The 26704-nt window shown below is 35.1% G+C and overlaps 1 protein-coding gene across 1 annotated transcript in view; it reads left to right on the top strand.

Annotated features, from left to right (window-relative positions):
• The window catches only part of PHIP (PHIP subunit of CUL4-Ring ligase complex), a 112174-nt gene that overhangs the window by 10822 nt on the left and 74648 nt on the right, over positions 1–26704 (top strand). Inside the window, exons 3-5 of the mRNA XM_024757414.1 lie at positions 8654–8808; positions 22060–22287; positions 22566–22666. Of these exons, the coding sequence (XP_024613182.1) occupies positions 8731–8808; positions 22060–22287; positions 22566–22666 (407 nt within the window). The 5' untranslated portion in view covers positions 8654–8730. The remainder of the gene's footprint in view (positions 1–8653; positions 8809–22059; positions 22288–22565; positions 22667–26704) is intronic.

The raw sequence follows: 26704 nt of genomic DNA, 5'->3' as shown, positions 1-26704 counted from the left end.
TAATTTCCTACTAATATCTATATTAGTAACCCCAGAAGAATTATTGTGGCGAACTTTTCAGTTGTGGCTCTAAAGAGAATTAAATGTTAGAAGTTCCTCCTTATACGATTCCTTCCCAAATAAAATTGAACCTAAACTACCTTTGACATCTTTTGCTTTAAAAACTTAATGGGAGGGCTTCCCTGGTGGCGCAGTGGTTGAGAGTCTGCCTGCTGATGCAGGGGACACGGGTTCGTGCCCCGGTCCGGGAAGATCCCACGTGCCGCGGAGCGGCTGGGCCCGTGAGCCATGGCCGCTGAGCCTGCGCGTCTGGAGCCTGTGCTCCACAATGGGAGAGGCCACAACAGTGAGAGGCCCGCGTACCGCAAAAAAAAAAAAAAAAATAGGCAATGGTTATTCTCTGTAGTGTAGTATACATTCAAATACTTTAATATACTTTCTTTCCTTTTTTATGATTAAATGAGTTTGAATTCCTTGCGTCTTTATCCCTGGACCTGTTTTTATCAGTCTTGAATTTAAGTTAATCTCCTTAGACAGTTCATATTTTTCATATTGCTCTTTTGACCTCCTCGAGGTAGATTGAGCTATACTTTATTTAATAAAAAATTAATCAGGATGTATATATGCTCAATAGAAAAAACTTGGAAAATAGAACAGCTCAAAAAATAACCAGTCTCACTGGTTGTCCGTTATTAATATTTTTGCATGTTTCCTCTCAGTCTTTTTTTCTAATGTTTGTCTACCTAGCCAGCATGGTAAGAGTGCACTCTTTGGAATCAAACAGCCTGAATTCAAACCTGGGCTTCACCTCTGGGAAAGTTACGTTTTGTCCTTCAGTTCTGTTATTGGTAAGGAATATCCCCAGTAAGGAGGTAATAGTAGTAGCCATGTTAAAAGATGTGTGAGGATTAAATGAGAATATATGTAAAGTTCCTTGAACACTGCCTGGCATGTAGTAAAGTACTCAGTATATATTAGCTATTATTTTCCAGATCTGCTACACATCATAATAGTTTTCCACAGCTTTTTTTTTCTCCCCACCACAAGCACAGCAGATAAGACTTTTTTTCTATCAGATTCTTGAAGTCCCAGTAAGAACCTCTCTCTCTAGCTTCAGTCCCTGGTGACTTTTGTCTTCCTTTATATGCATTTTCTCAAGATAGGTGATTCTTGGCTTTAGCATAACTTCTTTTTTAGAAAATTATATAGCTGTTTTTTTGTGATCTGCACGGTTGCATCATCTCCTTTTCATTCCAACATTTTTGTGATTCTTTAACAAAAATAAAATGTTATGTAATTTCACGCGTTAGCAAATACCTTATACCACACAATACTTTATTTAATGGAAATCACCAACACCATGTAGAGACAACTTTTTGGACTCGTAGTGAATTTGGAAGGTTATTTCTATAGAAATTGCCCTGTGAGTGCCTGATCATGGATATATGTAGCATTATTTTGTTGGGAAAACTAATTATTGTCTAAAGAGGTAAATCATTTTAGAATTTGTTTTCACATGGTCTTGCTTACCTGTTTATCATTATTTTTGTACAGGCATACTTCAGAGATATTACGGGTTGGGTTCTAGACCACCGTGATAAAGTGAATATCACAGTAAAGCAAGTCACACAAATTTTTTGTTTTCCCAATGCATATAAAAGTTATGTTTACTCTGTACTGTAGTCTGTTAACTGTGCAATAGCATTATGTCTGAAAAAAAATGTCGGTGTCTTAGAAAATAATGCTGTTGGAAAAATGGTGCCGGTAGACTTGCTCAATGCAGGGTTGCCACAAACCTTCAATTTGTAAACAGAAATAAAACGCAGCAGTATCTGCAAAGTGCAATAAAGCAAAGCACAGTAAAATGTTTGTAGTTCACTTTAGTTCTGTAGGTTTCCAAAGTTCGGAGAGCCTTTATTAACACAGATTGTGGAGATTGAAATAAAATCTAGGTACTGATTATCCAGAATCCACTCTTTTTTGTTTTTTTTTGCTGGTACGCGGGTCTCTCACTGTTGTGGCCTCTCCCGTTGCGGAGCGCAGGCTCAGCGGCCATGGCTCACGGGCCCAGCCGCTCCGCGGCATGTGGGATCTTCCTGGACCGGGGCACGAACCTGCGTCCCCTGCATCGGCAGGCGGACCCTCAACCACTGCGCCACCAGGGAAGCCCCATTCTCTTTTGTACTTTAATTTAGGAACTGTTTATATGGTTATTAATTACAAGTTACAACTACTTTTGCATTTTATTTACAGAAACTCTGGGAGCTTTCCAGGTGTTTTCTTTAACCAGAATCAGAGAATAACATTGGTCAAAATATAGTACAAAAATGAATCTAATAAAAAAATGTTTTTAAAAATTAAAATCTTCTAGTAAAATACTCTGATGTTTCCTATCTGAGTACCCTTTTTCCTGTTATCAGAAAAGGGTCTAGGTTGCACCTTCTGAAATTACATACTCTTTCTTTTTGCCTCCTCATTTAATTCTTCTACTGCCACAAACATTAACTCTCCACGTTTTGGCGTCTACAGCCACATGCCTCTCCTTGCATTCATTACGCTGCCAGCTGGGCTCTGCTTTCATATGCTGGCAAAAGTTGTAGGCACTAGTCCTGGGCCCTCCAGTTCTGATTGTTAAGGCGGAACAGCTTTCCTACTGGTCTAGATATTGTATAGCATGTTATGTTGTTCATAAGAGTTAAAACAATAGCAAAAAAACCCTAACTTGTGCATTTTTGTTAATTCGTAGTAATTTTAGTATTTTTCCCAATTCATCTTTTTTAACAATGACCAATTTTGATCTTGGGTAATTTATTGCAGTTGCACCATGTGCCCTTGTCAATTTTTGTTTATTGATTGATTGGCCATGCCATGCGGCTTGTGGGATTTTAGTTCCCCGACCAGGGATTGAACCTGGGCCCTCAGCAGTGAGAGATTGGAGTCCTAATCACTGGGCCGCCAGGGAATTCCTCCATTTTTTTAAAGTACTTAGTAGGATGGTCTTGGAGGGTATTATGCTAAGTGAAGTAAATCAGAGAAAGACAGATACTGTATGATGTCACTTATATGTGGAATCTAAAATAATTCAACAAACTAGTGAATATAACAAAAAAAAAGTAGACTCACAGATAGAGTGAACTAGTGGTTACCAGTGGGGAGAGGGAGGGGGAGGGGCAACGTAGGGGTAAGGAATTAAGAGGTACAAGCTTATGCATAAAGTAAGTTATAGGATATATTGTACAACACAGGGAATATAGCCAATATTTATGATAACTGTTAACTGGAGTATAGCCTTTAAAAGTTGTGAGTCACTGTATTGTACACCTGTGACATATAATATTGCATAACAAGTATACTTCAACTTTAAAAAATGGAAGAAAAAAAGTACCTGGCAGAAGGAGGAAACCTTTTGGAGGGAGGTGATAGTATTTCTGCTTTAGTTCTTCTTATATGCAGAGATTTTGTCACATATTTTTCTAATATGCTCAGAAATGTAGTCACTAAGGTTATTGCAGATGCTCTTTTCTGGCAGCTACCCATTTTTTCCCCCGTGAAACTTGGTTCAAATGATACAGATTTGTATAATGAGGAAAACTGAAGTAAATCTGCTTATGTTTATCTTTTTCTAAAATCATCTGCATTGAAAACTTTGGCCCAGCTATAGGACCAAAGTACCGTGTTCCTGGATAAACAGATGTCAGTTGTTTATAAGTGAATGAAATGAAATTAAACTTATATTTCCAACAAATTCGTTTTTTTAAAAACTTTTCAGTCATCTTCAAATAAGATAATAATAAATCAGGAGTAAGATTTTTTAAAAGGACACATGAAGAAGAATAGCCAGATAAAAGCTAAAATGCCATTAAATTAAAAATTTTGGCAGTGGCATATAAATAGACATGCCATCAGCAACCTAGCACAGAAATATATATAAGATAATTTAATTGAATAGAGAAGGATTAGTTAGTGAAAAGACCGGAACAAATAGTTGATTAGGGGAATCTTTAGAGACTCACCTAGTAACATACTAAAACTCCAAATACATTAAGTAGTTAAGTGAGAAATTTAAACCACAAAAAAGTAAAAGTAAATGGGTATTTATTGTACCATTGGCTGATAGAAGAACCTTCATATTAAAGTACTAGAACAAGTTACAGAAGAAAAGAAAAATATTGATAGAATTGGCTATGTAAGTGTGAAATCGTGAGATGTCACAGAATAGCATAATATGAAAACCAAGTATATTTGTGGAAAATGTTTCTGGAAGTATAACTTGAGAAATCGAAGTAGAGAGAGAATAACTTGCTTAAAATCTCCACAGTGTCAAATTTAAATACAAGTCTGTCAAACTTAAAGCCTAGCTTTTATTTCATTAAGGAATATGGAGTAGCTATTAAAATGCTGTTTATGAGGGAAGTCTCTGCAAAATTTTATGTGATTGCTTTAGGTGGTAGAGTTATGTAGACTTTATGTTCTTATTTTCTACATTGAGTATGCATTAGTATTATGATTAAAGAAATAAATCAATTCTTGAAAAATAATTTGGTGTGAACTAGGAAGAAATGGCTTGTGGGGGAATTTTATTTATCATTTTATTACCTAGGATGTATCCACAGAAGTAACAGTTAAGACCCTACTGGCTAGATATATCTAGTTATATACAGTAGTTACACCTAACTTTAAGAAATCGTGGGCCTTTTGTTTATCTTCAGTAATTAGTTCTATAGACTTGTGCACATAGACTTTGTTTCAAAGACTGTTCTGAGTGATTTGCTACAAATGACACTGTTGACAATTTTGCTCCTTTTCTCTCTTCAGAGAGAGTAATACATCAAATGGATAACAGTGATTTCTGGAACTTTTATTTCACTTTACTGGTCTGTTCCCTCAGAAGACATTGAGTAAATATTTTTACCTATCCCTTTGCTTCCAAATTAAGTAAATTTAGCAGGGCAGTTGAAATGAAGAACTGTTTCAAGATACTTTGAATCTATAATCTGTCCAATAAAGAAATCCATTTTTGTTTTATTTCCTAAACCAAATTATTTTATTGACGTGTAATTAATTTATTAAATCCACCAACTATATATTATCAACGAAGTGCCAGCCACCATTGTCAGCTTTTAGGCCAATCAAAGAACAAAACAGATGAAAAATCCTGCCCATGTGGAGCTTATTACGTTGTAGTGGGGGGAGGCAGGAAATAAACAGTGAACATAATTAGCAAATAAAAGGTGATAAGTGATGGAAAAAGAACAAATACTAAGCTACACAGAGGCGGGTCAGGAGTAATGGGTGGTGGTTGGGGGTGGGTTGTAATTATCAAGAGGCTGATCAGGTTCTGCTTCATTGAGAAGGTGACAAGACATCTGAGGACAGATTTGAAGGTCAAGGAGTTAGCTATATGTGGGAAGAGTTTTCTGGCGGGGGGAACAGCGGGTGCAAAGACCCCAAGTCGGGAGCATATCTGATGTGTTGGAAGAATGGGGGAGATTAGAATGGTTGGAGCAGACCAAGTAAAGGGGTCAGAGAGGTGTAATGGGGGACAAGATTATGTAGGATCTTGGTAGGCTGATGCATAAGGAATTTGGTGTTTATTCTGAATCAAGTGAAGGACATTGCAGTTTTGAACACAGGAGTGATACTATAGGGCAACCGGTTAGGTTGCTTTTAAAATTAAAAATTTTAAGTTTAAAATTAAGATTCACTCCTTAATAGAGGAGACGACATTTAAACTGGCCCTGGAGGGTAAGAAAGAATTTGCTAAGTGAAGAAGGTAGAGATTTGCTTTGGCAGGCTTAATTTAACAATATTTCACATCACCATACTTAAGAAAATAAATGTACTTTTAAACCAAAGTCATACATGTTACTTGATTTAAGGTTAAAAGTATAATAATGTCATATAAAGAACTTATTCCTTTATGACCTCTTAATATCTGTCTAACCATGCTCGTTTTAAAAATTGATGTTCTAGTTTAATAAAATTTAAGGAGTTCCTATAATCCAAGAGACATTTCCTTTTCACTCAAAAATCCAATTAGTCTATTAAGAGTTTCTTTTGAAAGTAAATGATTGCCATTTGCCTTTCTGCCATAAAACTGTAAATTTAATTGAACCATCTTGTGTTTCTTATTATTAACTGAGATTCATTTATATACTTTTTTATTTAAAAGGCTCTACACTCAGTTGTAGGAAATACAAATAAGACAGTTTCTGCCCTTAAGGTACTTAAGATCTGGTAGGGGAGATAAGACATTATGCAAATGGTATAGTAAAAGAAAATGTGAGTTCATTGAATGGGAGTCCTGCAACATCCTCCTCTCTTCCTTTATAAAAATTCTCTACCTATTTGACCTGGTCAGGCCATCTTTAAGTCCAGTCTCCTCAGTTGAACTTCAACTATTGAACCATACTTATATTTTCTTCTCTAAATCCCTGTATCAAGTTTGAACCACCAACTTATTACCTGGGAACTCTACATACCGTATGTCATATCTTTTGGTACTGTTGTACAAGTTGGTAAATTGGTTGAGAGCAAGGACTCTGCTAGGTACCTTTTCCCTTATTATGCAGTCACAGTATAGATATCTAGTAGTTAATTGGTAACCAAATATAGGGAAGCGTGGAATATAGTTTTAACTATAAATGTATTTCACTTAATGTTTCTGAAAAGTTTTACTTGAAACGTTGACTGTAAAGTAACTTTTCGAAAGGGATGTTCTTTTTCTCAGTCGATTCTTAAAATGAAAATAAAGATTTAATCCGAGTTTAGGTAAAGATTCAGTAAAAACTATGTTTAAGAGAGTAGTAACATTTTCTCTTGAAGGAAGTATTTTTTGCTTTATCAACTCTGAATTATAAATAGTCTTTATAACAAATTCATCTAAAAAAATCTGACACATGTAAAAGTGCCTGATCATCATTAAAATAATGGTTTTGATTTTGTGGTTATCTCCAATAATCATTTTTATTCCTGAGCAGTGTTAAATATTTTTTTAAAATTTGACATTTTGAGAATTTTGTAAATTTTGTATGCAGTGAATTAAAGTACGTCTTGGTAATGCAGCACTGTCAACATTTGTGTTACATGTCATCACTTATTTTCTTATAAAACAGACAATAAGTGAGATGTCATTCATTGATACTCAGTGTTTGGATAAGATCATGTGAGTTCTCGTTTGGCAGGACAGTTGATGCCTGTGGTTTTGTGTGATCTTTGCTCCAAATCAGTTTGGAGCCAAAGCACAGGAGGATGTCTTTCACCAGGCCATTTCTATGCATAAGGAAAAATGTATCAGGGTTTATTAGAAACTTATTGAATCACTGTTATTATATAACTAGTTTAAGCCTAAATATGCTAATTAACAACTTTCAACATTTGTCTTAGATATTGCAGATGTTGAAATAGATTGTATCATAGGACTTGTATGCTGTTAACAGCAAGAGATGTACTCTATCAGAATATAAAATGATTGATGTAGTAAAAGAACATATAAGCATAATGTAATTATTCCTTGAATTATTATTGCTTTAGAACCTGCAAAGTATTCTTCTACGTATCTCCTCACCAGTCCCCAAGATTTTCCTTTTTGCTTGCAAATGTAGTGTAAGCCAAACATTTATTGTATGTGAATAAAATAATAAGCACTGAGATTCTTTATGATACGTCTGAGATATTCGTATTTCATCAACTTTAGGGCATAATTGTAGGCTCTAAACCTAGGTTAAATAGTACTTTGTACATATATTTAATTTTCTTTGGGACTAAATTTAAGTGAGAAACCAGTGTTTATTCTGTCCAATGTAGATGGCAGTCACAGTCAGAAAGAAAGCCTTGTATTTAAAGATAATCTACAGGTGAATAATGTGCCTGCAGATCAGTCAACATGTATTTATTGAGTGCCGCCTTTGTCTATAATTATTGGTATAGAAAATAAGTACAGTAGTAATTTGGATGGAAAAGAACATTTTGGGCTGGAGTCAGCATTCTCAGCCTTTGGGACAGAAGATAAATTTCAGTCATGTCTTGAAAGATGGTTGAAATGGGTGAGGTGAAAAAAGAGAGCTCTAGGTTCTAGAAAAGGAATCATTATGCAGGTCTTTGGCAAGATCCCCAGTTTAATTATTTTTTTAAAATAATGCAACAGATTATTCCTCTGTCTTCATTTGTCGCAGAGTTTTTAAAAACATCATTCAGTGTGTCATATTTAGAGTGTTCACGAATTGCTGGTTGATGAAAAGTAAAAATCACTGGATCCAGTGTTAACTGCTTTTGTAAGAAAACCTATCTCATAGGGGCCTTTGAAAGAAATAATGTCATATAAAGTGATTCTGGTTTTTAAAAAGCACTAGCCAGAGAGTATAGAAGTCTGAGTTTTAATCCTAGCTTCATGCCTTACTTTGTGACTTCAGACAGGTCGTTTAACTGAATTTACTTGTTTGTAAAGTGAAGAAAATAGTGCCTGACTTATTTCAGGTGAAATAATGCGCTCTTATGGACTATTTTGAAGACTTTTAACTAGGAGCCATATACCTTAGAAAGCATCTTTATTTTTACCAACATATGAGAAACTGAAATATGTGAATTCATAAAAGAGGATGATTAAGAAAATTAATTTCTGAATTATACTTATTTCCCCCCCTTTTCTTGGTAGCGGATACTTTGTTTTCAAGGAAGCTGAATGGAAAATACAGGCTTGAACGACTGGTTCCCACTGCAGTGTATCAGCACATGAAAATGCATAAAAGAATTCTTGGACACTTGTCGTCTGTGTACTGTGTAACTTTTGATCGAACTGGCAGACGGATATTTTGGACCGGGGCACGAACCCGTGTCCCCTGCATCAGCAGGCGGACTCCCAACCACTGTGCCACCAGGGAAGCCCACTGTAAGTAGTTTTTAAAGTATTATCTTAATTCATATATGGAATTGCAGAAACATTGCTTAAAGTTGAACTTTGAAATAAAACCTTTGTTTTTTCTTTTAATGAAAAACTAGAAATTCAGGTAAATTAGCTTACTGTAACAGAAGGTTTTACTTAAGGTTGGACTTCAAGTTTGGAACATTCTTGAAAGACATGTTGTAGCACCGTTACAGTTATATTACGGTCCTCATGGATAAGTGTAATTTCCAACATTATATGAAATAATGCAGTGTGACCTTTTTAAAAATGTCATACAGTAGTTTTAATTCTAAACCAAGGACATGTCACCCAAAGTGTGTTAAGCAAATTAGGGGACTCTGAGAAATTTCCCTTAAAGCAGTGATAGAAAAAATTCTGAGCATATGTAACATTTTCTCCTTTTACCTTTTATCCTTAGCACCTCATTCTTCAATGTATCTCATGTGTTCAGTCTCTTAGGTTTGTTTGTTACTGTTTCTTTTATTAACAGAGAAAACAGAGCTTTTCAGCTTTAAGGGAGAAAATTGCTTTTGGAAATATTTCAATTTATTTTTAGGTGCCTTAACTATTATATCCACTAAGGGTATACTTACTACACTATTATGGTTGTACTTACCATTAAATACTACTTATATTAAATACTCTGCTGAAGGTATACACTCATTGACAGGATTCCTAATTTTAAATGGGAAATGGAAGTTAACATGGAAATTCCTATCTCTGTCTTCGAAGAGAGCAGCTGCGAATTCTATAGAGTCACAACAATTATAGATTCCTCTTTTAAGTAAATATGCTTGTAAACTGAGATTTATTTATGTCTACTTTCTCTCCTTTACCCGTTCACCCAGTCCTCTATGAAACAGCTAAATGGCAGGGTGTGGGAAAGGATTTCCATACATATCTTTTCCCCGGTTGTAGAATCCACTTCAGGCGTTTGCAGATTATTTCCTACATTAGTATTCTCCCTTTCACCTTCTCTTTTATCTCTGCTGTTCTCTATGAAGCAGAATAAAACTGAAATTTAAAAATTTTTCTGATGGGTTATTGTTTTTAGAGTGGGGAATAGTTATCCCTGTATTGGCTAAAGTCCTTGATATACCTGCAATAGTAATTTGCTCTCAGATGGTAATGGAAACTTACTTACAGCCTTTTTGAGTTCAGTATATTATCATTTAAATTTAGCTCTCAAAACATAAAGTAAATTTGGCATCTCTAATGTTTAAAAGGATTCTTTCAAAAATAATAATAAATTGAAAGAATGAGAAAGGCACATTACATTGTGTTTATACTTCATTTTGGTGAGTATTAAGTTATGCCGTTGCACTGAGATTATAAAAAATATATAACTTCTTACTTAATTTTTGATGTCTGTAAAGTACCTTGTGGGAATTCTTTCTTTGAAAATGAGAGGAATGGTAAGCATTTGATTGTCGTACTTTATGAAGCACTGTGTATGTGTTGATTTGAATTAGACACATAATCTCCTACAACTTTTTGAGGGAAAAAATGCAGTGAGACAATACACTGTTGCTGGCTCATGAATTTAGTAGAGTAATAGGCATAGAGTTGGGCGAGCACTCTGAACCAGGGGTTAGTAAACTACTGCCTGTGGGTCAAATCCAGCTTGCCACCTTTTTTTTGTAAATAAAATTTTATTCAAACACAGGCATGCTCAGTGGTTGCTTTTGTACCACAACAGCAGAGTTGAGTAGTTACGACAGAGACTGTATGGCCTGCAAAACCTAAGATAATTGTTATCTGGTCCTGTACAGAAAAAAATTGCTGCCCTTGTTCTAGATATTTAATTCCTACTTTTAAGAGCATTGAATGATATGTGAAGAGGGAAGCAATTTTCTGATTGTTTTCCCTTAGTTGAAGATACATAAATAAAGGCAGAAAATTATCACTGTACTATTTTATATGGTCTTATCAAGAGTCTAAAAATGTTGATGTTTTATGTATGTGATATAATCTGCTAATTGTGCCAAACTTATATTCTCATTTGTAATTTTTTACCGGTGATTTGCAGTTACAAATTCCAAAATGTTGCCTTGTGACAAGAAATGCAAAGATATGAGATCACTGTTACTTAAAATTTCTTTGTATTTTTATGATTATCACCTCGAGTTAGAGTACATATGTGTTTACTATTCATGTTATTTTATTCCACTGGGAACACATTAGCCACTAACTACTGCTTTGAAAACCAGTCTTGAAAAATGATAGGATAAGACTTTAGGATAGTAGATTATGACTGAACAATGAAAGATTCCTGTGAGAGAGTGACACACTGTTGTTATTTATTAGAATAACAATTCAGTAATGGACAGCTCAGTATTTCCTTTTTATGTATTCAGTATCTGAAGACATTGTACACTTATTATTAAGTCCTAGTGTTAGATATATTTGAAAGCTTTTTCCAAGGGACTCATTCCAAGGGACTTTTGAGTCCTTTCTGGGTAGGCACAGCTAGAGGCAGTATAGTCCTGTGGTTAACAGCATCAGCTTTGGCATTAGGGGGCTCTTAGTTCAACTCACAGCTTTACCACTTCCTAGCAGTGCAGCTTACAAAGATTACCTCACCCTTTTAATCTACAGTGTTCTCAGCTGTTAAAAAAAGAAGGGAAATAGATAATAGTAGTACCAATCCCACAGAATTTTTGTGGGATTGCATGAAATGATGCATGCAGTTAGTATAGAACAAAATATACAGGAAGCAGTTATTAAGTTTCACTTGCTGCTTTTAATTTTATAGATGGATTTAAATGAATTCTTTCCACTTTATTTTCTTACCTAACTAAAATCTTATTTATAAATGCTGTGTACAAGATTGAAATCATTGTGATTGATAAGTGAAATTCTGTGTTAGGAAAAATTTCCAGTATTTTGTAGTAGAATATTTTAGTAATGGACATTTCCCAGTAGAATAATGAGAAGAACCCAGGGAGGAAGGTAGCATAATTAGCAAGTCAGACTACTCCCTAATTCTCTCTCTTTCTTGGTTTTCTAAAATTTTTTTACTTGGTTTCAGAATCATTGCGTCAAATAATATTTGCCAAAGAAAAGCAGAGTTAATGAATTCTCTCAGTAGTAAGCCATTCACTCATAAAAGTATGTTGAGGACCATACAAAAAGATTTCCCCTCTTTTTTCAGAAACATAAAATGTACCTCTTCAAATTAAGGCAAAAGAGCATAAACTGTTTATATAAATTCAGTAATTTATAATAAAGACTATAAGTTTATGCACTACTTTAATGAACTTCAGTCTTTTAGGAGGCGGACTGTTCTAAAAGCTTAGGATATAGAAATGACAGACATAGTATCTGCCACTGGAGAGTTCACAGAGAGTCAACACACAATATTGATACAATGTGATAAGCTTGCTAGAGGCAGCACAAGATGCTGAGGTGTACTATAGGAGAGAGGTACCTACCTAATTCAGTGTGTGGTAGGAGATGGTAAGAGAAAATTCCTAGAGAAGTGACACCTCAACTGAGCTAGGTATTCCAGAGTTAGGGAAGGGCATTTACAGTCATTGGGAGAACGTTAACATGCAATTGTGTATTATTGGACATGGCAAAGAATAAATATGGACCACTGCTAAGCAAGAGCTAGAGATGTTGTTGGAGGACAAAATCATTAAGTTTCTTTTGTGACATGAAGGGATGTCTTTCCTGAGGGCATGGAGCAAAAGTAATGGATTTAGACAGAAGAGTGAGCAGAATTTCTCTTTTTACTGATCTCTTTGGCATTATTGTAGAGGATGGATTGAAACTAAGTCTTTATACGGAGGTATTGGTGAAAAGGTTGTAGCAGTGATCCATGAAAGATTCACAGTGGAAGTAGGGATGGAATTAACAGATTAAAAATAGAATCTCTAGGATTTAAAAGGTTCATTTGAATGTAGGGAGGAATTGAGAGGGAATAGTATGGAATGACATGTTTTTTAACTTGTGTGACTGGTTAGAAAGTCATGTCACTTACTGTGGTAAGGATATAAGTGGAGAAGTTTGTGAAGGTTGGGACATGTTGAATTTGAGATACTTATATAGATTGCCAAATAGAAATGCTCAACAGGTTGTGAGAGCTCAGGAGAGAGATCTAGGCTAGAAGATTGAACTGGGGAATTGTTGAATATGGAAATTGATTTTTTTACCTCATATGTGTAATGTACAAAGGCTGAAACTTCAACTTTAAAGCAAACTAAAGAAGAGGAGAGGAGTCAATAATTAAGACTGAGAAAGAGCTGCCTAAGAGGCCGGGAGAAAAATAGAAAAAGAAGTGGTGTCTTAAAAGCCAAAAGATTAGTATTTCACGAAAGGTAGAAAAACCTAAAGTAAAATTAGAACTGAAAGGCATCTTTTGGATTTGGCAAGGCTATTAATGAACTTAAGAAAAAATGTTTTATTTTAGTTTTAGGGGTAGAAGTGAGATTGCAATGCACAAAGGAAGGTTTGGGAATTGAAGAATTAGAGACGGTATAGATTAATCTTTCAAAACTTGACAATTAAAAAAAATAGGCTATTTTCTGAATGTGGTGTATTACCACTGAACATACTTTCATTGTATTGTGTTGTCCTCTGTGTTGCAGTGAATTTGTTTAGAGGTCTGTCTCTATTAAGTTGTGAGCTTCCTAACAACAAAGCCTTTTCCTTAAACATTTTTATGTCTGCAGTGCTTTACAGAGTATCTGGTGCATACAGTAGGCAAACAACAAAAAGATGAATGAATGAACCAGTCAGTTAGAGATACAGAAGTGAATAATGTCCTTTCTTGTAAGAAACTTCTGTTAGGGAAGATATATACAAAAATGTCTGTAAGACAAATTCCCTTCTTCTACTGTGCTTCATTTACACTGGTCTTTTTCTGTGTTTCAAACTCGCAAAGCCCATTTATGGCTTAGAGCCTTTGTACTAGCTATTCCCTTTGCCTGGAATTGTCTTCTTCAAAATATTCCTGTGGCTGATTCCTTTTTTAGCAGTTCTGTTCAAACACTGCTTTCTTAGCGACTTTTCCCTGACTGCCTTCCTTCCTCATACTCCATCATTGTCTATCACATTATCTTACTATATTTTTCTTATAATATCTGTCACTGTGTGAAACTTATTTTTTAAAATGAGCTTTTATTGTATTTTCTTACTAATAAGCTCCATGAGGACGGATAGGACCTTGACTGAGTTGTTTATGACCACTGATTAAAGTAGGCATCTGTGGGTTATACTGATGTAAATAAGTAAATAAATAAGTGAGAAAGAAGGGAAAACTCCTATTTACAGTGGAATGCCAACTGATAATTGTAGAAAGAATGGTGGTTTGGCGACTATCATAGTGGTGGTTGATTCATTTGTGTGTCATTGCAGGAGGCTAAGACTGGTAGATGCTGGTTTGAAGATCTTAGCGTAATCTTGTATGTGTTCCCCCAAGATACCAAGTTAATTAAAAGGGGAAAAAGTGCAACTTTCCAGGGGAGAAACATGGGAAACATTAACAAGACAAAGTTATTAACTTTACTAGTGGTGGGATGGGTTGACATTGTGTGTCCTCTGAAGTGGTACACTGAGGAAAACACAGCATCTTGTCTGTGGGATTCCTACCAAGACAGTATGATCTGGGTCTGGTCATTAATGAACATTAGACAGACTGAGGTTCCGGGTCATCCTATAGATGTAAGGTCTGTATTCTTTATGAACTTCTGAGGACATGAAACACAGAGAAAGCCTCAGGGAAATACTCCAGATTGAAGAGACTTAAGTGACAATACAACTAAAATTTAACATGTTGCTGTATGGGGTCCTAGGCCAAAAAGGAAAAGGGAACATTATCGGGATAGTTGACAGAATTTGAATGGGTCCTGTGGATTGGATGGCAGTTTTATCAATATTGATTTCCCAACTTAGGTAGACATGTGTCTTTGTTTTAGAGGAAGGCACACTGGGATATTTAGAAGTGACGGGGCGTCAAGTCTGCAGCCTACTATTAAATGGTGCAGAAAAAGACTAATGGGTGTGTGTGTGTGTGTGTGTGTGTGTGTGTGTGTGTGTTGTATGGAGAGAAAGGAAAGAAAGGTGGTGATGGAGCTGATGCAGTGGATTGTTAATAGTTGATGAATCTGAGTGATGGAAGACATTGGTACTGCTCTTGAAACTTCTGTAAGTTTGAAATGCAAAATTACTTTTTAAAAGTACCATGGGAGGTAGTGTAGGGATGATACTGTATATTCAGTAAGTTTGGTAGTAATGGAAAGGAGAGCTAGAGTACAGTAATTTATAGGAAGGTAAATTTTTGAAAAACTGGGTCAAGGGTAAGGAACTAGGAGCACAGATATAAGAGGAGGTACTTGATGTACAGTGGTCTTTATGGAGGGTAGGTAAATGAAGAAATAGATACAGAGCAGTCTATTTGGACTGCTTAGAAAGATAGATAATTAGGGTTACAATGAACAGATTCTGCTTTTCAAAGTGAAATATTTTACCTGATAAGAGTCTTGGTTAGGGAGTGGGTCTGGGTTCTAGAGATGAGTGATCAAACCTGGTGATAAGGAAAGAGTGATGAATGGGGGAAAAGGATTGCTGATTAGCCTTAGCCTTCCAGACAAACAGGAGTTATGAATTTGCAGTGTTGCAGATTTAGTGTCCTTGTCTTCTTTTCCATAATGGTACTTGGTATCTGGGAGGAGGATAAGGGCAAGTGATGATTACATTGATACAACGTTAGTCATTGGTGGTTTAGGTGGACAAGGGAGTGAGAAAATTTGGCGTGTGTTGAAATGATTGACACTGAAGTTTAGGGTAATTTGTAAGGGAAATGAAATAGGGGTCTGATAGATGGGTAAGAAAGAAAATCAATAGCCTCTTCTCGAAAAAAACATTGAACTAAATTTAAATTACAAGCACTTTAAGCTGCCTGAATAGGCTACTTTTTAGCTTGAAAAGAAAATGACATTATAGTATGCATAACCATATACATGGTGTTTTAACATTTAATTCTGTTTGTTCTAATGACATCAAGAGGTGAAACCTGACTCATAAGCTGTGCAGCAGTAGCGAGAAATGAGAATTCTCTTTTTTGGTTCTGCCAAGGACTGCCAAGTTCTCCAAGACACTATAAGATTAAAAATCACGTAATTTATCTTTATGTCAAAGTAGTAATCTTTGGTTGGTCTCTTCAATTGATGCTTCTCTTTTAGCAGGGAAAGGTTTACAGATCTACTTTTTAATTTTAAGGTCATCTGAGCAGAATCAACCTGCTGTACTGTTTCCAAGTGTGTGCGGTTTTCTGCTCACAGAAGTCCACAATTCTTGGTCACTTACTGTTCCATCCTGTAAAGTAGTTTTCTTCATCATTGAATGGTTCACATAGTTGTTACCTCTAATCTTCTAGCTTTAGTTTAAATAAATAAATACATATATACATAAATAGTTCAATTAAGCTCTTTAAAACTTGTCTTCCAGAAACTTGAAATTTGACCTTAGGTTCTGCTTTAGTTTTTACATAGAATTTAAGTGATTGAAGAAGGCCCTGTGTCTGAAGTTGTTTCATAAAATTTTCATATCAATAGGTAGGACGTTTTTTGTAGATTTTAAGGAGCATTTTAATACCCAAGCTCATGACAAAGTAGAAAGCCATGTCACAGAGACCTGTTGAACTTCCTTTACCAGAATACCAAAAGCAAATGTGTACAATACATTTATTGCTTGGGCTTAACTATAGAGAATGTCAGCGTTTGTTTTTATTTATCTGAAATTTGCCTCTCACACTTTTTATTTTGAAGAAACTTTGAGTTTCCAAAAGGGATTCACAAAATAGGAACCTCTTTTAGATAGACATAAAATGAGAATTACCTGCAGTGTAAGAGATCTAGTTGTACGCTGAAAGGGTCATTAGTGCCAACAGTCTACTTAAAAGTACTAAAGAAATAATGATTCCAGAGTAAATGTCTGATTCCGTTTCCTTCCTCTTGTCCTAAGCTACAGAGTATGTTGACAGTTTTAAAGGCACTTGCCTTAATCATTTTGTGCGTGTGGCTTTAGGTGTGGCTGTGGAATAAGAAAATTTATAGGGTACTTTAAATTCGTAAGTTTAGGCAAATCTAAATTTTGTTTAAGTTCCACCCTTTATCAAGCCTTTTCACAAATAACATCTACATTGTTGTTTATTCAGGATAGAGATCAGGTGCTCTTTCAGCTTTCTTGGCTTTATCTTTGCATTGATGAGATGTCTTGACATTTAAGAGAAAGCAATGTAAATCTGTTATATCTCATTTGTTTGGGGATTTATGTTAAGCCAGAGCTACTTGTTCTTTTTGTTATCTTTATACTAGGTTTGATGTAAACAGACAAATGATAACATATTAATGAGTACTCTTTCATGGTAATTATGACAATTTTACATTATTGAAAAGTGACACTAATGATCCACTACTGTCTTACATTTGCTTGGCATTAACCACTAGCTTAATATTATAATTTGATTTAAAAATGAATTCCATCAAAGCATCTTCAGTTTTCACCAGTTCATGTATTTCTTAAAACTTATCATGGTTAAAATATTGTAGTGACTATGCCTTGTCTGCTTAAAATTCTTCAGAAGCTTCCTCACCAGGTTAAATTCAAACTCCCTAACAGGCATTTAAAACCCCTACCTTCTATTACCTTCCTCAGATAAAACCTTTCCAGCTTAATTTTTGTTTCTAGTTTCCCACTTATACTTTGTACTCCCAACTTTTCTCACCTTGCCAAATCCCCAGTCCTAGCAGCAACATCTAGATGTTACTGAAAATAAATGAATACTTCGTTTTCCCCTAGGCATTAGAACTTTGCTTAAAAAACTTGTCAGTTGAGATATTTTTCTAAAATCATGCTATCTAATTTTAGCAGGAAGTTCACTGTTGCTTCCAGGTTTTTCCCCTTTTTCTTATTGCTCTTAAAATTCCACCACATTTTCAAACTTTGCTCACCTTTTTTTGGTTCCTTCTTTGTTTCCCCCTTCTCCACTTGAAGGAAATAATCTTCAGATATTTGTCTTACTTGCTAAGGTTAGAATCATCTAATTTCTTTGCTGCCTGCTTTAGAATTGCTATCTCCACCATACCTCTTCCCTCCTCGTGAAGCCTAGGAGCCTATGTGTCCCTCCTACCAAGGCTGACCCCTGTGCCTGTGTTGTCCATCTCTTTCTTTTCACCATTTAAATAACATTACTTTTGCTTTAATGTCCATACTGTCTTTAAAGTTTTGATTGAAAACTTATAATGTCCTACTCTTTGGTTTATTATTGACTTTACTAACATTTGAGGTAGGCTTCTGGGAAGAAAGATCATTTGTTCAAATTCTCTGCATTTTGGTCTTTTTAAAAAGAGTAGTTTTATCAAAGTTTAGTTCATCCTTCCACATTCAACTTAAACACATCTATGGTGCTTTAAAAAATGTTTTCCCAGTAAATTTGATTTTTCTTCTTGTCTGCAGTCCTTTTCAAACAATTATTTATGTGTACTTGTATTTCTGATAGTCATTTTAAAAGAACTTAGTTGAATTTTGTCAAATCATATTTAGTTTCACATTTCCATAAAAACAGATGAATGATCACAAGTAATGAATGATGAAATAGAAGTTGCCTGAGGATGCTTTAGGGTTTGGTTTGAAATTCTGCCGGGAGTTCTGTGAGCAGGGTTAAGGGTTGGGGATAGTATACTACTTTATATCATAAAAGAGGATAGTGAAGAGAGTGAAAGTACGATGAAAAATTTCTCTCCTGCAATTTAATGGAAGAAAAGAAAGGTTAGTTGGGATACTACACACTAGGGGGAATTGTGTACAGTGGGTTTTTTTAAAACAAAAGTTTTGGTTTTTGGTTTTGTGGGGTTTTTTTAGTACTTGTCTAAATAAAGCAGAATTATAAAGTAATATTAAATTAGTGAACTTAATAAACTCAATAAGAATATAGTGGGGCTTTTTGTTCAATTTTAATTAGTGAAAAGTCACTGGAAGCTGAGTTTAGATAACAGGTTGCCCCTGTCCTTTTCATTGAAAGCTGGCATTTTGGTCAAAAAGATGTGTGGGTTTTGTTTGTTTTGTTTTTTCTGTTAACATGGAAAATATGTGATACACCTTCTATAGCAGAATATACAGCAGACTCTTAATTCAGATACATAAGAAATAATGAGATGACATGATTTTACTCTTTTCATATATTCTGCCTGTATTAGCATACTTAAAATTTTATTTTTGTTGTGAATGTAGATCAGAGGCAAATATTGCCTTAGTTTTTAGAAGGTAAGCAAATGAAGTGAATAAATTGACTTAATTTGTGGAATTTAGAGAAATTGAGGGTTGAATAAATGTTTTAAAGCCTTTTTTGGTTGTCCAACAAGTACCTAGTGCACTTCTTTCTACAATGCCAGGTGGTATTGTAGACCAGCTTTCTGGAAATCACAGTCTACACACAGGCTCCTTCTTCATTTCCCACAGTTGGCAGGGATGTAATCCTCATCCTTTTTGTTCCCCCAAATACCTGTTGTAGCCATCTCTTCTGATCCTTCTCTTCTATAATAACAATATTACCATTCTCTCCTGCCTGTACTATTTTAACAACTTTCATCTGGCCTCCTACTTTCTCGCCTAATTCATACTAATGCCAGGATGATCTTTGGAAAACAAATCTGATCCTGATATTCACCTGCTTGATCGCCTTAAGTGATCCCCATTACATACCATACGCCTTCGTATCCCATAAAAGGGCCTGCACAGTTCTTCCCTGACTTCATCCTCTCGCCTTCACCTCACACTTTGTTAGCTTACAGACTACTTGCAGTTCCCTGAACTTCTCACATTTTCATGCCTTTGATCATACTTTTCTCTCTAGTTGCCATGTGGAATATTTGTTCTTTTTAAAATAATAAGAATATTATTAAAGTAAGAATAAGAATACTACCAGCAACAAAAGCAGTAATAGTAGATAGTCCACATATATATAAAAATATGTATATATATAGCTTTTACTCTATGCCAGGCGCTCTGCCTTCATTTACTCATTTCATTTTTGCGACAACCCTATGAGGTAGGTGTAGATTAGAAGAATGAGGCAAAGAAGGTACATGTAACTCTTCCAAGGTCAAACGTGTAGAAAGTGGTTGCACCAGGTCCCATTCTCTCGCTTAATGGAATTCTAGATACGGTTGGATTTACTTCTACCTTTTTACTAATAGTTTCTATTTGTGCCATCTCTTTTTTGTTCTTCTGCTTCTCTTTTACTGACTTGTGTTAGAGAGACATTTTTGTTTTGTTTGTTTTTGCGGTATGCGGGCCTCTCACTGTTGTGCCCTCTCCTGTTGCGGAGCACAGGCTCCGGACGTGCAGACTCAGCAGCCATGGCTCACGGGCCCAGCTGCCCCGCGGCATGTGGTATCTTCCCTGACCGGGGCACGAACCCGTGTCCCCTGCATCGGCAGGCGGACTCTCAACCACTGTGCCACCAGGGAAGCCCAGAGAGACATTTTTGATGTAATTTTAATTCTCTTATTGATCTTTTAACCATTTTTTTTCTTGACCTCTAGAGTCTGTGCTCTTAAGCTACTACATTGTATTGACTGTCCAAACATCACTGCTTCTGGATTCCTTTCCAGATTCTACCTCTCCACGTTTGAGAAAAAACAGACTGCTCTCCTTTTAGATCTCTACTGATTAACAGTATAAGACTTAGGACATGTTATTGCATTTATATTCTTCTGCCTTGCTTCATAAGGACAGGAATACTACGTCTTTATTCATCACCCTTGAATCTCCAGTGTTTGGCACATATTTAGTCGCAAGGCAAATGGATAAATGAATGCATGAATCACTGAATTTTAAAAAGGAACCTTGGAGATCATCCAATTTAACTTCCTTATTTTATAGATGAAGAGCTTGAGATTAAGTGAACGTGATGGGAATACCAGATTTTCATGTGAATAATTCACCAAAGTTAAGTTTTATTACTAGTCTTCAGTGGTTGGTAACCAATTTAATTTGCTTCAAAGGTCAGTCAGAAGAACTGGTTTTATAGTTAATTGAGAGTGCTCTAGGTAGTGTTGGCAGAATGTGGTTTAAGGTACAGCATTTAACATATGCTGTTAATACTGTGTTTGTGATCATTTATATGTCATGTCTGTCATCAGTATGAAGCGGATACTTCTCTGTGTCACTTGCTTTTGTAGATCCTCTAAGTACCTTCTAATATCAGATAAAATTGTGTGTGTATTTTTTAACAAATTAGATTGGAAGATTGTAAAGAATTCTAAACTACAATCTTTGCAATCTTTTGATAAATTTTGAATCTGGGGAATGGATATATGAGGTTAATGGTAATATTCTCTACTTTTTGTATGTTTAAAACTTTTTAATAATAAAAACTAGGGGGAAATAGGGAGAGGTTGGTAAAAGAGTAAACTTTGAGCTATAGGATGAATAAGGAAAATTAGAGAACAAAAAAAAGTCTAAAAGGTCTTACTGCTGCTTTGGCTAAGTGAAATTGAAGTGTTTATTTGTAAATATAGGAATTCATAGGAAACTCTGTATTCTTTACATTTTCTTCCTGAGCTTATGCTGCTGCAACAAACAAGTAATATATATATATTTTTTTATTGACTTCATACAGATAAAATTAATTTTTTTCTTATAACTGATGGGTGATTTTATATATAATGTATTTAGCTGAAGATCAGTGATGGGAAAGTCATGTATCATAGATTTTGGCTTCTTAGGAGAAAAAGCCTCAAATATGCTTCCTTTCATTTTTATATTAACATAGATAGGATTAGTCACTGTTGTGTATTACATTTGTTTTGCAGTTATAATTTTGTTATTTTAGATGTTCAGATTCTTTTACAAGGTTCTATATAGAGGGTACCATATAGGTAGTGGGTAGGGGACCATAGGTAAATGTTAGCTATTGCTAACATCCTACTTTTCCTGTTAGATGATGGGCACACAAGTATTCTTTATAAGTGAATAATTTAATAAAGTAGTCTTATGTAGAGGAAAATTCATAACACAAGTATTTAACACTTTTTAGTACTTAAAATTATAATTGTTGGGAAGTGGATGTAACAGATATGATTTTTTTTAATCTGTGTTAAGAATTCCAATTAAAATTTAGAGTTAATTCTATTAATATCCATTTTTATTTTAAGGGTTCTGATGACTGTCTTGTGAAAATCTGGGCAACAGATGATGGGAGATTATTAGCTACTTTAAGAGGCCATGCTGCTGAAATATCAGACATGGCTGTAAACTATGAGAATACAATGATAGCAGCTGGAAGTTGTGATAAAATGATCCGAGTCTGGTGTCTGCGAACATGCGCGCCTTTGGCTGTTCTTCAGGGCCACAGTGCATCTATAACGTCACTACAGGTAGTCGTTTTAATCTCTGCAAAATCCTTGTTATAATCTAAAGTAAATTTTAAGAAGTCACTTTTATTATCCATTGTATAAAGCCAACTAAAATGAAAAAAGGAGTATTTCTCTTTTCTTTATAAGTACATGGACTTTAAATAACGTGGTAGCCATGACCTTCGTCAGTTCTGAGTGTTCTCTCACTGTTAGTGTTAGTTGCTGTTTGTATGGTCAAGATGGGTTTATTATTTGGACTGTGTTACTCTTGTAAAAATTTTTTTTTCTTTGTTTTTCAGTTCTCACCATTGTGCAGTGGCTCAAAGAGATATCTGTCTTCTACTGGGGCAGATGGCACTATTTGTTTTTGGCTGTGGGATGCTGGAACCCTTAAAATAAAGTCAGTTGCTCTTCTGTTTCATAGAATAAATGTGTATAATTTAATGGTTGAAATCACAAAAGTATGAAGTAGTCAACAATAGGAATAATTTTACTTTTTTTTCTCCTTGAGTAAGTAACAAATTCATTTTGTCTCTTCACTGACCTCTTTCATTTTTATGCTTTCCTTTTTGTTTTCATGCTTTAAAGAAAGATTTTTGTTAACATGTTTATTTCTTTTTTCTCTTATCTTTTTTCCTAGCCCTAGCTCTTTCAGAATATACCTGTCTTATTACCACTTCTGTTTTGTATGCTGCAGTTACATATCAGTAACTCCTTTTGGTACTGAGAACATAATCTTCAGAGTTCCTAGTTCTATAGAAGAATTGTAATTATTTCTGTTATCGCATCTATAGACTGGATTTTATTGTAGATCTAGGGAAATTTAGGAAAATGCAATCATTAAATTTTCACTGAACTATATCAAGGTAGATAGATGCACCCTTCCCTCTGCCCCATAATAGCATTTTGCATTTGTGCTTTCACCTATAATAATATCTTGGTTTATCAAAATAAGTTGTCTGCACAATATTATGTTTAGATTAAGGACACTGAGGCAAAGAAAAGTTAACCAACTTTCCCACAGTTAAAAGTTTTTAAAAATGGCAAGGCCAGGACTGTAACATTTCCCTGCCCTCTGGTTCTGTGCTGTGTCATGCCACCTCTTAAGTGGATATAGTGGGAGAAGTGCTGTGTTTACCCCATGGAAATCTGTGAATGGGGAGGTAGTGCATACAGTGATTCCATAGTGTTGAAATGGCCATCTCTGAGCTCTCAAGGTAAAAACTCATTTAGATTAGATATATCTCAATAATTGTTTCTGACATCTGTTTATAAACTATCAACCCAAATTGAGTTATTTAATAAAATAATTTGTGTATGTCTTTGTTATTTCGAAACAGTAATGTTTAGATAAACCTCATATGTGTGAACATTCCTGAATAGTGCCTCTTATGGCAGGGCATTTAGGGGGCTGTGGCAGCATGGGTAGCATAATACAGCAAACTATACTTCTTTTGCAGAAAGGATTGTGATCAAAGACTTGGCTCTTGGGAGAAAGCAAGCTGATTTCACTTTAGTTGCATTCTTAATATTTAGAATAGTAAAGGCTTTCTGTAGGCATTTAGATAAAAGTTGAAATGTTTCACTCGAGTATGGACAATAGCAGTAGTTCATTGTTTTCTCCTTTGAGTATTCTTTACCTCCTTATGATCTGATTTTGATACCTTCGTCTTGTCCTGTCTTGTTTTTGAAGAAAAAGTGATCAGCAATTTTCGAATCAACATAGGAAGAAAAAATGTGTTTACAAAATTAAGCTCTCACTTTGTGCTTCTGGAGGATTACATTGCCAAGTACAGTAACATTTATTTGGAAGTGAGAAGTGATGTATTCCATATAAATGATTTTTTTCAGAACCTTTATGTAGATTCACCCATAAACCCACTACCCTAACAGTTTTTTTCACATAATTTTAATAGCTGCATTATATTCCATTGAGCTGTTCCATACTTTGCTTAGTGATTTTCCTATTTTTGGACATAAAATTTTTTTCTAGTTACTTAAAAGTAATATTCTATTTGTTATTATAATTGTCCCATGAAAACTTTTAGCTTGAGTTCAGGCATAAAAGTAAGAGTAATTTTCCTCACACGCAGACTTTGAGATGCCTGTTTTCCTTTCTTTATGTGTACATGGTTGATAACTGCCGAAAAATGTGGCCTTAATTACTAATCAGAGGCAAAAATCGTATTGAACGGTAATGCTTTTGAATAATCTTTGGGGTAAGTGACTTCAGCAACCCAGTCTGCATTAATTGAAAGAATCAGTTCTATCAGTAAATGAAATCTGTTTTGGAAACCCAAATCTCTTAATAAATTCACTTTTATATAGGGTTTATGTATATGGTAACAACTCCCACTAGTAAAGATGCTGCTTCTTAGATGAGTAATTTGAGTGGCTGGTTGACTCGAAAGCTGGCTCAAGAGATTTCTGAGTAGGAGGAAGGTGTCCAAGCCTAGACAGATGTGAGAAAAGAATTGGAATCCTAAAATGTGCAAATGATAATAATGATTACAAATTTTTATTAAGCACTTAGTCTGTCAAGCCTAGTATTAGGCACTCTATAACTGTTACCTCATTAATTCTTATGACACCCCTATGAGGAAGGTATAATTATTATCTTCAGGACAGATAGGAGAGAAAACTGAGGCAAATACTGGAAGTGCACTGTCAGGACCTCCTCTTAACCACTAGGCCAAACCAAATAGCAGTTATTTCTTGATGGACCATCTTGAACTGGTTGAACCTACTAAAATACTAATAATGCTAATAATAATTTACTGAGTGTGCTGGGCACAGAACGAAGCACTTCATGTGCATTAAACTCATCTAATTCTCTCTGGGACTCTGAGATATGTTCTCATATTTACCCCCCATTTTACAGATTAGAAGACTGAGGTACAGAAACGTTAACTTGCCTGAGCTCACACAGATAAGTGGCAGAACTGGGAACGGAACTCAGAAGAGTCTTGAGTTCTAGGCCTTGTCTCGAAATAGTTCCTCAAATGTACATTTAAAAATAAATTATGTGTACCTGCTTATCTGTTTTTTTCTCTTTAAAAATATTAACATTCGTTTGAAATGACAATCTGTATGATTATTTGCATGTTCTGGTTATGAGTGCTAACTAACTGGTTGTTTGGCACATGTATGAGCAGTTGTGCCAAAACTTAATAAAAACGCAGCTCCACAGTCTGCAAGGTACTAATGGAAGTAGTGCATTTAGTTGCCTTTATAGTTTCAGATAAATTTACTTAGAGTTAATTCTCCTCTGAATAAATGTTTAGGTTTTAACTGTTTTAGTAAGTTTCTCTTTCTCCATATCAGTTATGCTCAGCTGTATCAGAGTCTGTGAATATTAAGAAAATTTACAAATTTATTTTTTAAAATTTTAGAAAATAGTTTTTGTTGTGTTCTGTTGTTCAGAATATATAATTGATAGATCAGAAGTATTTTGTACTTTTTTCCCTAAATGACCACAAGATGGAAACCGTTCTGTGTTCAGTAGTTGTGGATTGTGAAAGTTATGCAGTGCACTCTGGTTGAAGGCTCTAATTATTTTTTAGTTCTCTCTCCTAATATTCTGAGGAAAAACTTGGTCAAAATATATGTTAAGAAGGGCTTTAAATATGATCGCTGTATTGGAACATTACGTATGCATTGTACATATATTGGAGCTGGTATGGGTAAAATCTGTAATTTAATTTTCTTTAGTATAGTTGGCACTAAGCATTAATGTCAATAGCATTAATATAAAACATATGATTTGTAGTATAATTATACAATTAATGTAAGTATAGTTGAGTGTGACCTATCGGTATGTGGGATCTTCCCGGACCCGGGGCACGAACCCGTGTCCCCTACATCCGCAGGTGGACTCTCAACCACTGCGCCACCAGGGTAGCCCTATAGATCACTATTTTAAATGAGCATTATAGTTGATGTGAGAGTCAAATAGTCTTCAGATTTTCACTAGAATGTAAGATTCTTAATTTTTGGAGTCTTAAAGGGCATATTTTATAGAAAGTAAACAGAGGGAGATGTTTAATTAACACTGTCTAATATTGAAAAAATTTATTGATTGATGGTGTATATATGCCAATGAGACAGCACCTATTTTGCTAATGTTTACACATGACCTGTATTTCCTTATATATTTGTGCATTGCTATTCTGCTGTATAAAACTGAGAACCTGTTAAATTGGATTAGATGATTAGAAGTGAGTGTAACCAATAACTACATGCCACGTGTGACAGTGGCTTTGTTTCATGTGTGGATTGTTGTATAATCAGGAGCTTCTGCAAAACCTGTGTCTAAAGTTTCCACAAGATCCTGCTGATCATGACATATAATGATTTTGAACTTGTTTTTAGGAAGGGAGCCCTCTGTTGCTTCTTATTTAATTTTGTCCTTCTGTAGTTATTTTTGGAGACAGCTGAG

This window comes from Neophocaena asiaeorientalis, unplaced genomic scaffold, assembly GCF_003031525.2.
Source record: "Neophocaena asiaeorientalis asiaeorientalis breed wild unplaced genomic scaffold, Neophocaena_asiaeorientalis_V1.1 scaffold253, whole genome shotgun sequence".
Lineage (NCBI taxonomy): Eukaryota > Metazoa > Chordata > Mammalia > Artiodactyla > Phocoenidae > Neophocaena > Neophocaena asiaeorientalis.
The sequence above is the reverse complement of the archived record's forward strand: the minus strand, read 5'-3'. Positions and strand labels throughout refer to the sequence as shown.